The 12,362-nt window shown below is 38.1% G+C and overlaps 2 protein-coding genes across 2 annotated transcripts; one reads left to right on the forward strand and one right to left on the reverse strand.

Moving 5' to 3' along the window:
• Positions 1-854: 854 nt before the first annotated feature.
• LOC124454958 (craniofacial development protein 2-like) lies at positions 855-2,069 on the forward strand. The gene has a single exon (XM_047005711.1). It carries the CDS (start codon positions 855-857, stop codon positions 2,067-2,069), a length of 1,215 nt encoding a protein of 404 aa, XP_046861667.1.
• A 1,950-nt stretch (positions 2,070-4,019) lies between these two features.
• On the reverse strand, positions 4,020-6,510 carry LOC124454959. The gene is made up of 5 exons (XM_047005712.1): positions 5,718-6,510; positions 5,307-5,553; positions 4,831-4,994; positions 4,133-4,564; positions 4,020-4,037 (listed from the first exon to the last, which is right to left on the reverse strand). The coding sequence occupies exons 1-5, from the start codon at positions 6,135-6,137 to the stop codon at positions 4,020-4,022; spliced, it is 1,281 nt and encodes a 426-aa protein (XP_046861668.1). The 5' UTR covers positions 6,138-6,510.
• Positions 6,511-12,362: the final 5,852 nt, after the last annotated feature.

Raw genomic sequence — 12,362 nt, forward strand, 5'->3', positions numbered from 1 at the left:
GAGAAGTGAATAGAGTACTGGGAGCTTTATACAAGGACTTGTTTATTACAATGGAAAATAGTGGTTTACTGGATGTAGATAATGAAGCACATTTGTTGGCTCTTGAGATAGTGTTCTTGCCTAGAATAAATGCATCACTCCGAGAATTTGAAAGTCAGTGGAACTACCATGGACTTAGAACAATGGGTCATAGGTCACCAATGACACTGTGGTACTCTGGCAATATTCCCAACCAAGTGGATGAGCTTGTTACAGACTTTACATTTTATGGAGTGGACTTCGATGGAGATATTCCTGACATTGAAACAGATAACAACATTGTTGTCCCAGAGGGCAGAATTATTTTGTCACCTGAACATTGGTCCATTGTCCACAATACTGTTCCAAATCCAGTGGCAAATGATGGTAATTATGGCATCAATTTCTATTGTGCAGCATTACAAATACTTACTGAAATTTTGTGATGGTGATAGAAAAAAGTTGATCAGAAACTTAGAAAACACAACATAAGAAAAAGAACAAGAAAAAAACCAGCCTGTTTGATAAAGTTCATTTATATATGATACAACAATATTATAGAATGTCTCCCTCTGTAACAATCCTGAATAAAATTCTGGTCTTTATAAAATAAATTTTAACATAACAAAATAGAACAAGTTTTAAGTTTATGGAGCAATAACATTTAATGTAATGCGCTTAATATTTTTAAACAATGTCAAAAGCCCAAGCATATGCCGTGTGGTTGCCGGCTTAGAATTGCGCCAACGTATCCTCTGCGTGTCGTAAAAGACGACTAAAAGGGGTTGGTGTAAGGAAGGGCATCCTACCGTAAAACTTTTGCTCCAACAAAATTCATGGACTTTGGAAAAGAAGATATGGCCCCCAGTCCCCGGCAGCCCTTCAGTGGGCAGGGGGTGCGAAGAATCTCCGGATCGAATGGTTGTGGAAGTGTCACCCTTCGGGTAGGCACAGTGAACGTTGGGACAATGAAGGGAAGGAGTGCAGAAGTGGCGGACATGTTGAAGAGAAGGAAAGTTGATGTGTGTGGGTTTCAGGAGGTAAGGTTTAAAGGTGAAGGTACGAGAGTCATAAAGGGTGAAGATAATGGAGCGAGATTTAAGTGGTTTTGGAAGGGAAACGGAAGTGGCACGAATGGTGTTGGCTTTGCGATAAGAGAGGATTGGGCGAAGTCAGTTGTAGCAGTAAAGAGAGTTTCGGACAGAGTCCTGAGAGTTGATGTAGTTATTGAGGCCGAAGTTGTGAGTTTCGTTGTGGTGTATGCTCCGCAGGTTGGACGAAGTGCGGAGGAGAAGGAAAAGTTCTACGACAGCGTGTATGCAGTGAGAGCAGACATTAGAGGGCGATGTGTGATGCTTGGTGATTGGAACGGTCATGTGGGAAGCGTAAGAAAAGGATACTGTGCGCATGGAGGTTTTGGAGTTGGTGATATGAATGCTGAAGGCGAGACGATATTGGAGTTAGCAGCGAGTTGTGGGATGGTGGTAGTGAATACGTGGTTTATAAAGGAAGAAAGCAAGCTTGTGACGTATGAATCTGGTGACAGTAGGACGGTGGTGGATTATATACTGGTGAATGAAGAAGAGAGGAAAAACGTGAAGGATGCAAAAGTGATTGCAGGAGAAGAATGTGTGACCCAGCACAAGCTGCTGGTCATGGACTGGAGAATCAGGAAGGTGAAAAGGAGAAAGGTTGAGGGTAAAGGCAGGCTTAAGCTATGGAAGTTACGATCGAATGAAGGGAAGCAGTGTTTCCGTGACGAAATTGCGACATTGAATGTTGAGGGTGAGACGGTGGAGGAGCGATGGACGTGCTTGAAGAAGGGTGTTTTAAAGGCAGCGGAGAAGGTATGTTGTAGAAGTAAAGGCGGTGTAGTAGAAGAACAGGCATGGTGGTGGGATCAACGAGTCAGCGAAGTGATTGGCGCGAAGTTGGCATTTAAAGGTGGAGAAAGTCGCGGACTGAAACAGATAGGATCGATTACATCCGATTCAAGAAAAAGGCGCGAAAGGAGGTGGCTAAAGCGAAAGACATCAGAAAGAGCTTCGTAAAATGCAGGAGAATGGAAGAAAAGCGTTGTTTAGAACAGCTAGAAGGAGCAGAAGGAGAGGAACGATATTTTGGTGCTCCGGCGTGCAGAACCACGATGGGGAGTTGAAGGTGTTATTGGAAGACAGGTTAGAAGTGTGGAGGGCGTACTGTGACCGTTTGATGAATGTAGAGAATGAGTGGAATGGAGAAGTTGAAGCGGATGAAGTTTTGGGCCGTGGGAAATAGTGACTGTTGATGAGGTGGCGGCGGCTCTGCGCAAGATGAAGAAAGGCGACGGGACCGAGTGAAGTGGGTAGCGAAATGTTGGACAATGAACTATGCGTGAGAGAGTTGTGTAATGTAGCGAACGAGGTTTTGAGGGGCTCAAAGATGCCGAGTACATGGAGAAAGAGTCTAGTTGTCCCGCTGTACAAAGGAAAAGGAGCAGCAACGGTATGTGGGAATTACAGGACTATTAAGCTGATGGAGCATGCGTTGAAAATAGTAGAGAGTGTTTGAAAGAAGGTTGAGGGAAGTTGTTCGGATGGGGAAGAGCAGTATGGATTCATACCGGGGAGGAACGACGGATGCGTGTTTTGTGTTGAGGCAGCTGCAGGAGAATTTTGGAGAAGGACAGAGAATTGTATATGGTGTTTGTAGATTTGGAGAAGGCGTTTGATAGAGTTCCGAGAAAGGTGATCGAGTACGCGCTGCGTAAGAAAGGTGTGACAGAGAATATGGTTCGGGCAGTTATGGAGACTTATGAAGGTGTAGAGGCGGTGGTTACGGAGGAAGGTGCTAGATCTGGTGTTTTTGAGGTAAAAGTTGGTGTTCATCAAGGTTCAGTCTTGTCGCCGTTACTGTTTGCTTGTGTGATGGATGTACTGACAGAGGAAGTGAGAAGAAGAAGGATGCTGGTGTTTGTTGTATGCAGATGACATTGTCTTGGTGGCGGAGTCGAAGCAGAAAGTTCTGGAATGGTACCGAGAATGGAAAACGGCAATAGAAGTCAAGGGACTGAAAGTGAATGAGGCAAAGACGAAGGGCATGAGATGCTCGAGGCAGGTGGAGGTGAAGGACAGTGATAAATGGCCATGTGGTGTGTGTGGGAAAAGAGTTGGAGTGAATTCGATAATGTGGAAATGCGGTAAGTGGGTTCATGGAAGATGTTCAGGTGTCCGTGGTGCATTGACAAGAGTAACTGATTTTGAGTGCGGGACGTGTCGAAGTGGTGGGCGAGTCGCGATTGAACGGTTTGAACTGGGTGACGTGAGTTTGGAAGGTGTATCGGAGTTTAAATATCTGGGCGATGTGTTAAATGATGGTGGAGGGTGCGAGCAAGCGGTGAGGAACAGAGTTCAAGCAGCGTGGTGGAGTTTAGAGAGTTGTCGGGAATGTTGTGCGGAAAGTCGACTTCGTTGAAGCAGAAGGTAGAATTGTATAAGGCATGTGTTAGAAGTGTTTTGGGATATGGAGCAGAGTGTTGGGCGCCGAAAGCAGAGGACCTGAGAAGATTGGCGTCGACGGAAAGGAGAATGCTTAGGATGATGTGTGGTGTAACGTTGATGGATAGGATTCGAAGTGAAGAGATTAGAGAAAGAGTTGGTGTTGAGTGTATCGAGAATTGGGTAAGACGCCAGCGTTTGAGGTGGTTTGGGCATGTGGAAAGGAGGGAAGAAAGTGCTGAAATTCGTAGAACGTTGCATATGAATGTTGATGGAGTCCGCAAACGAGGTAGACCGAGAAAGAGATGGATGGATGTTGTGAACAGTGATATGAAGGCGATGGGTATAACGAGAGATATGGCGCAAGATAGAGATGTGTGGCGTGGAAAAATTCATGGACCGGTCAACCCCCCTGGCGGGGATTAATACTGGCCGGTATATAAATGTTGTTTGTTTGTGTTTTGTTTGTCAAAAGCCCAAGCATTTTTATTACTCAGCAAGTTTGAGAAGTGCTCTGAAAATTCATTATAGCTTTGATATGTGCTGGGAATTTCAAGAGTAGGAGTGCATGTATGTGCAACAGGACGTCTGCCTAAGCCTTCCAATTTATTGAAAGAAATGCTTATTTTGTCACAAACCAGTACATTACTTCCTGTCGTAAACTGCAAAAAAGTACCAATATTTCCTTCAATGGACCTTATAAATCTTTTCAGGTGATCTAAGCATGCCCTTTCTGCATCTGTATTAGGATGGGCATCAAGAAGCTTCACAACTTTCTTTGCATTAGGTTTTTTCTCATTATATAGCGAGACCAAATTGTCAAGTGACTGAAATGGCATGTATCTTTTTAGCAAGGATAAGATTGGGGTCCAGCAGTTTGCAATATAACGGGGCTTTTGGATGATCTCTTTATGAGCTAACTGCCAAATAATATTTTCAATATTGTTTCCACTGGGAGTGGTAAAACATTGATAGCTACTTAAGAATTCCATAACATCATCATCAAGGGGGCTCGTATTCCCACTAACTTCTTCATTAACTATTTCTTGCTCACTGACTGACAAAAATGCCTTAAAAGATACCAAACAAGCAAACAGATATAAAAGAAGGTGAGAGCTGGATAGGGAGATACCTTTCTTGAGAAAAATCATACACAAACTCTCTTGCAATAGCTTTCCATTGCTCACTCTGATAATCATGCCGGATAGCTGGGATTTTTTCATTGGCACCGACTGTAGCAGATACAAAGAATTCCTGCCAAAACCCTGTAAGTACATCTCTAAATACTCCACGCCCTTCACCTTTCTCCCTTTGCCCTCTGTCATCAATAACTAACTGTAACTATTGAATTTAAAATTTCTTCATCACAAAATGCATCAATCATGTTATGCTTAAGATTTGATCGGTGTATCACAATGTTACTTGTTGGAAGATTTTCACATTCCAAAAGGGTTGACAGATTTTCATTTTCCAAAAGCACTTCTGATGAAGTTTCAACAGCTTTAAAAGAAAAAGAATACCGTTAAAAAAGAGTACTCCTGCTCTATGTTTTTTCTCTGGCTTAAGCAATAATGCAAAATTAAGGGCGGAATGCTTAATTTGAAAAAACATGTAGTAAAGGTATATCCAAGGTCTAAAGACTGATTTACAAATAACAAAATGAATTCAACAATAACTCATTAAACATGTGTAACAGCAAAATCTTCAGCAGTAGAACTTTATGATGTAAATATCACAAATAACAAAAGGCAAACAATCCAGCTTAAACCTTTGACTTCATTTTGATGCAAAATAATGTTTTAACAAACATACCAGAAATATTGGACATATCAACAGAATTTGGATCTTCTGGTTGAACTTCATTCTGAACATTTCCATTGTTGTGAGAACAGTCTGAAATAGTACCAACAGATGGCAAAGAGGTTTCTTGGACAGCAGGTGGATTATTAGTCACTTCCATTTCACTGCGTTCCTCAACTCCAGGATGTTGATATGAAGACATGCAAGGAGGTTCATTAGTAAACGCAGATCTTAGAAACTCATCATCACTTGCGTCATCCTATTACATATGAAAATAAAAAATTATCATGATTCTTCCTTTACAACGAAAAAATGTTGAAGAAAAGAACAAACAATAAAAAATGATGTTTAATGACTAATTCGTAAATTCATTTCTAGCAGAATGTATTTGAAAAAATGAAAAGGCAGAAAAGACAAGCATACCTGCACAATACACAGGTCCTCTTGATCATTCAAATGTTCAGGTTTGTTGATTCTGTTGCTTAATGGTTCCAATATCTGTACTGATGGCCTGACATAAATTGGTTTATCTTTGAACACTTTGTGCACCATGAAGCCATTTAAGGTTTGGTTCGGTGCAAGACAGGGTGGATGCAATGTATTGTGGACCGACATTACGATTTCAATATCTATATTGTGATCTTTTAGTTTGTCACCAAACGCATTTCTCACATGCATCTCTACTTCACATCCCTTCCATTCTTTCATCAGCTGGAAGCCTAAAAAAGTATGACCATTTTCCACTAGATTGACTCTTGCGCTTTGGCGGGGGACAACGTTTACATTTGGCCCTGACAAAAGGACTATGTCTCGTATGAAAGGACCACTTGGCCCCTTCTTCATTTTTTATTGCTTTTTCCTTGAGGAGCTGCTGCTGTTCAAAATTCACTTGTTATACTTCATAACAGGAAAATATTGCCTTGGTTTTATGGACGAAACGGTGGCAAAACTGGTACCTGTGCTCGACATTGCTGTTGATTGTTGTAAATTTATGTCATGTCCTCGGCCTCCGCGATTAAAAGATCGCGCCACTTCCTCGTTTATAGACGATAATTCAGAGTTTTCACGACATGGTGAAATAACTTCTGACAATTCTTCGACTTGAGCTAAAATGTTGTTAATAAGTTGACCTGTTCTTGGTGACCCGTTACTCGCATTCGCATCCATCTTACAATTGCTACTGTGAATTTGGCACCACGATGGTCACCCACATATGGGCACCACATTCAACACAACAGTCATCACAATAATCATCATCATATTCAAATAAAATTTATCATTCAAAATAGACCAGGCAGAGAAAGGGGAGTAAGTCCCTAAACAGGAGTTTATTGCTTTATTGTTTTTATCAATAAATTTCAGTTGAATGCGGTGATGAATTGTGCTGATGATTGTTCTGTTGAAAGTGGTCCGAAATTCATATTAGTACCAAATATGCAGTGCTACATGACAGCCCTCGTCTGCCTTATGTCCAGTCTTTAGGTAGTGCGTGCACTGGTTCTCGACCGGGATTTTTTTCTCGACCGAGATTTTTCTCGACCGGGATTTTTTTCTCGACCGAGATTTTTTCTCGACCGGGATTTTTTTCTCGACCGAGATTTTTTTCTCGACCGGGAATTTTTTCTCACAATATATTTGCTTTACTGAACTGCCATCTGCAAATTCTTAATGATAGACACGTTTTTCTCAACATCGGTTTGCTTTCTCAACGGAGATTTTTTTCTCGACCACCTTTTTTCCGAAATAGCTTGCCATACAAATGAGGCAAATGTCAATTAATTAGAATGAAAATAGAAACACGTTGTGAATGAAACAAAGTAAGGAATGATAATTATTAAAATTGAAAATTACGTAGTTCGCCCACCCTAAAAACGTTGATAAGTTAAAGATCAAACAACATTTGATACACATTAGGATTTAGGAATGAAAATCTACTACAATTTTCGTTCATGCTTATATTCGATCAGAGTTTGATAAAGTCAACGCAAAAATTGAAAAGACAACACAAAAAAAGGAAGAAAACGGAGGGTTGAAATCAAGAGAAAGGTTGTTATTGTTTGTGTCAATGCATTGAACTAAATATAACGCAAAATTGAAAACAACACAAAAAGGAAGAAAACGGAGGTTGAAATCAAGAGAAAGGTTGTTATTGTTTGTGTCAATGTGACAAATGACCACCTGATGGATATGATCCAGTGTAATGACGCCAAGGCGCGAAACTTTATAAGATTATTCAACTACATAATGAAAGTCATGTTAAAACCAGGAGAAGTTAAACTTGAATCCTAACTTCATTAGTATTTTCTCTGATAGCATATTTTTTAATTTTGTAAATATGCATTAAAGATGACCTCTAAGCGAAAATCTAAAAGGTATGAATTTTAAAATTTGTCACTTGATTCAAATTTGTACTATCACTATTTTGACGTATGTGTGAAACATGTTTTACTGTTGGTTGACAATATTGGTAATTAATAAAGCAGGGACGATTTTCATATTAGAATTTATTATTTTCATTATCTATTATGTTATATTTTTTAGATGTTGATCGTCCAGCTTTGTGCAGTCCTGAAAAGAATTCTTGGTGTTGGTGTGTTACTTGACTCTGATGATCAAAGGATGTCAAAATGTCAATCATTGACAACACCAACAGTCGTTTTCAGGACTGCTCTAACCTAGAAGATCTACATCTACAAGCAATTAGCTTTACTCGTGTTTTATTTTTCCCATCATCTCTTGTAGGAAAGGGAGAAAAAATGTTAATTATACTGGTATGAGCTCCAGTTGTGAAAGTGATGGTAATGTATTGTACATACAGTGATCTCATAGCTACGTAGCTATTAATGAAAATTATAATTGCTCTGTTTTATAGTAAAGTATGTGTTTATACACTCTGGTTTACATAGTTAGGAGACGGGTACATTTTATATTATATCAGTTTACATGTACCTACATAGACACTGTTCAAAAAAATACTGATGCAACAAATTTGAATGTAGTCCCCACAATTATTTACTGGCTGCATGATTGATCTAGTGCACTATTAAACATTTTACATTGTTTTATTGTGAAAAAGTTGAGATTATTAATTTGGTAGATATGCAATAAATATATACGGGGATCCATACTTTACTTCCTTTTCAATGTCATGCCTGCATGTTCTATAGATTTCTCTTGTTTTAAATTACTAAGTTTATGATATGTTTCAGATGATTTTGAAGTTGATTTTCAACCACAAACAAAGAAGGCAAAGCATAAAGAGAAGGAAATGAACAAAGAGAAGAAAGGCGAGAGAAGGTGTGACCCATATATAGATTTTTAATTTTGGCTAAACGGCATCGTGCTGTTTTACACAGATATTGTTGTAGATCTCTAATCCTTTATAAGCCTTTGTTTTGCCTTGTGTAATCCAATGTACACACTAATTTCTTCAATGTGTGATACAACAACGTCAAGAGATTTTTTTTCTATTGTAAGGCCTTCCGTACGTGAAAATTTGTACCAAAGAGATATAGAAAAGGCAATTGAAATGTCATTAATAAGTACACCTTGTGACAGAAAGGATAATGATGTTGGACAAAATGAAAGCAGTCATATCAAAATAAATAGTGAAGGTATCGGTATGTAAAATTATAAATGAAACTGTGAAAAGTGATTACATCATGAAAGAGGAAAAAAGGTTGGGAAGCTGCCCTAATCTACGCAGTAATGAAGTAAATCCAATTCAAACAATGATTTTAGAATTTTTAAAGTTTTTCATTGTTAAGCATTATATAATGCTGTCTTACATTGACCTCAAATTCACATTTTTAGTAAGACTCTTTTTCCCCATCACAAAGCCCTTAATTTTAAAGTCATAATGTTTACAGAGTAATCAGTCAAAAGCACAAGTTTTGAAAATGACAACTTTGTTATACTGTCCTAAATGAGGACAGAAGGATTTTCTCAGAGTTTCATAAACTAGTAACCACTCTTAGTTGTCTGAATTTAACTGTTGAATTTAGGCACATAGTAGCATATATCCATCAATCACAGTTATAACTGGGTAGCCTTAAAATTAGGAATGTTTAAAAGTGCGGACATATGAAGGTGTGTAATGATGAAGGTGTGTATGGATGAAGGTGTGTATGGATGAAGGTGTGTATGGATGAAGGTGTGTATGTATAAGGGTGGGTATTTATAAAGTTAAGGAAGAATCAAGTTGTGGATGCATGAAGGTTTGGATGTATGATGGTGGGGATGTATGAAGATAGGGTGGGGATACATAAAGGTGGAGTGGGGATTTATGAAGGTGGTGATGTATGGATGAAGATAGTGATGTACATATGAAGATAGTGATGTACCTATGAAGATAGTGATGTGTTGCATGTAGTACTACTTTTAATGGTGTAATGAACTTTCTAATTGACTTTTTGCATGATATTGTAGTGTGTGATTCAAAATGAAAATACATGATCATTATTATGTAAGATGCAGTACCATGTACATATATTGCTGATTGTTCTCTTACTCATTTAATCTAATTAAGATGATGATGCACGCGACACCTGCGATGCACGTGACACCTGCTAAGAGTAGTGCTAAAGTGAACAAGATTCATGACAATGATGTCGAAAGTGATTCCAATGAAGAAAAAATTGTGAACCTGAAGAACGGCAAGAAAATGTTTGGTGGGAGTCATATGTTTTCCGGTAGGCTTTTATATTTGTATTTATAAAAATTGTCATTGATTTCAAGTGTCCTATTTGCATATAATGAAATAACCAAAATGCAGTTGGCATGATTATACAATCAAAATCTCAAAACAGTTTGATACATACGTAATTGCATTTGCTCGCAGCTTGTCTTTCGTGTTATTCTTATTAGTTTTTCTTCTGACGAGTGCTTATAATAACAAATTTTTGATACACATTTGTTTTAAAATGAGTCATCCGACTACAAAGCACCCCTGTTGTTGGTACAAAGGAGAAAAAGTCATTGCCTATAAATTCTTCGAAAGAGAACGTTAAGCATTTGAAAGATGAAGGGAAAATTTCCACATTTTCTTGCGTTGGTACAAAGGAGAAAAAGTCATCACCTGTAAATTCTTCTAAAGAGAGCGTTAAGCATATGAAAAATGAGGGGACAATCTCAACATTTTCTTCACCTAAACTGTTTACAAACAAAACCAGCGGTTCTTTTTTTCTTAGCGGTGTTAAAATTAAGAATCCAGGTCCACCATTACATGTAGGGCTATCAAGAAACCATAAAGTAAAACCACTTCACAATAACGTTACGCTTTCTCAATAACAACTTACTTACACCAAAATATTTTATCTCTGTTTTAATAAAATATGTGAAATGAGTTGTAGGTGATTTGTAAATATTTCAATGTATAATAAACATTGTAATTATACACTAAAAAAAACTCAAAACATGTCGTTATAGCCAATTGCTGGAGAGTGTAAAGTCAATCTATGAAAACCACCAACTAAATAGTATTTGGTAAGCCTTCCTCCAGCCATGCTATATACCTATGAAGGATTTTAGGCTGTCACGTGATAATTTCCCAAGCAATGTGGGTACTCTCCCACTGTTCATTCTTGGGATTTTAGTTTTGGACCATAGTTTCCACAGTTCTTACTCGCTACATAGTCACTGACATTTCTTTAGCTGTAACCCACTTCACTAGCTAGTTCGCTTTTGGAGTAGCATTGATCTTTCGACCTTACCAATACCATTCCACGACATTCAACATTGATTCTTGGCTTTGGACGTATAATTCAGTAATTTGTTTAGATTCTTCTTATCCACTAAATAATTTTTCTTTCACTAAGTGCTGTTGGAATGAAGTTCGACTATATATGTCTTAAAGTGAATGGTTTGAACCCGGGAACTCTGAAGATGACTACCGCTAAGGTTGTCGAAACGTCAGTCAACATCAACACGAACAGTCCTTCTTAGGACTTTATTGTCATGGGTGATCTACATATACAAACATATATATATACGTCAAATGTCATTTGTGACTGTTGTAGGACATCTAACCGTGGTTAAATATGATTAACAACAGAATGTAAATTTGTATTATAGGCTATAACGTCTTCCCAAATAAAATAAGAAAATTGAGCAGTTCTTTTTGACAGTTGAATGGTGAAATTATACGGTCTATTACAAATTGTAAGGGAGAGAAAGTCGTTTGAAACTTAGTTTTTGGCTTGCGCTTGTAGCCAACCATTGTATCATTTGCATATTTAAATTATTGGTTCTCTCTTGCACATTAAGAATATAACTTTCACGTAAATGCCCTCAAGAGCGTTAACTGTACCTCATAAAAATGTTTCTACCTTTTTCAAACTTATTTCTGATTCATTTTTGTATACAATACGTAATACAATTATATGTCTTTCAATACTGGCTCCTTAAACTTATCCATACTAATTTCCATCACTATTGTCTATAAATTGATTTAAAAGTGGCAGGTTTGCATGTCTATCCTACGACTTAAAACTTTTGCCATTAACCTTAAATGATGCCCAAGTATTGACATGCAAAAACTGGTATTTGCGATAGATTTCAATTGCCTCGGTTGCCTGTTTTGACCAAAACTCCCCAGTGATTTTTTTTATAAACGGCAGAAACCCAAGTCCTTTATACGTATGTCGAACGTTAATCTTTCAGACCTGGTCATTAGCAACAAAAGCCGTTGGTGGTTTCGTTTGGTTTCTATGCTAACCTTAATGTGCGAATACAAAAAAACGCCCTGTTCTCGCACTCAGTTCGTGTCAGCAACGTCTACGAGAAAATATCATTTTGAAATGTCTGCTTCATGTAAATCACGAACTTTGAACATGTTACGATAAAGCATTCGTTCATCACTGCAAGCAAAGCTTTATTTTATACTGGACGGGGTATATTTGCTCTCCATTTTGACTTGACATCAATAATTTTTAGTTCCAGAAATACTCATATCCATGTTTATAGTTTTGTGTTTTGGGATAAAGAAACAACAGTCTCAACCTCAAGGCCAAAATGTGTCAAAATGTCATTATACGAAGTTTGCATTCTGTACAGTTCTTGCTCGCTGGG

Source organism: Xenia sp. Carnegie-2017, unplaced genomic scaffold (genome assembly GCF_021976095.1).
Source record: "Xenia sp. Carnegie-2017 unplaced genomic scaffold, XeniaSp_v1 HiC_scaffold_3, whole genome shotgun sequence".
NCBI lineage: Eukaryota > Metazoa > Cnidaria > Anthozoa > Malacalcyonacea > Xeniidae > Xenia > Xenia sp. Carnegie-2017.

Excerpts from the sequence above, each read along its gene's own strand:
- LOC124454958 (XM_047005711.1), top strand. The coding sequence starts at position 855 with ATGGACTTTGGAAAAGAAGATATGGCCCCCAGTCCCCGGCAGCCCTTC.
- LOC124454959 (XM_047005712.1), bottom strand. The coding sequence starts at position 6,137 with ATGAAGAAGGGGCCAAGTGGTCCTTTCATACGAGACATAGTCCTTTTG. Across the intron at positions 5,554-5,717 it reads AGGACCTGTGTATTGTGCAG|GATGACGCAAGTGATGATGA; the intron begins GTATGCTTGTCT and ends CATATGTAATAG. Across the intron at positions 4,565-4,830 it reads TTTTAAATTCAATAGTTACA|GCATTTTTGTCAGTCAGTGA; the intron begins GTTAGTTATTGA and ends GTATCTTTTAAG.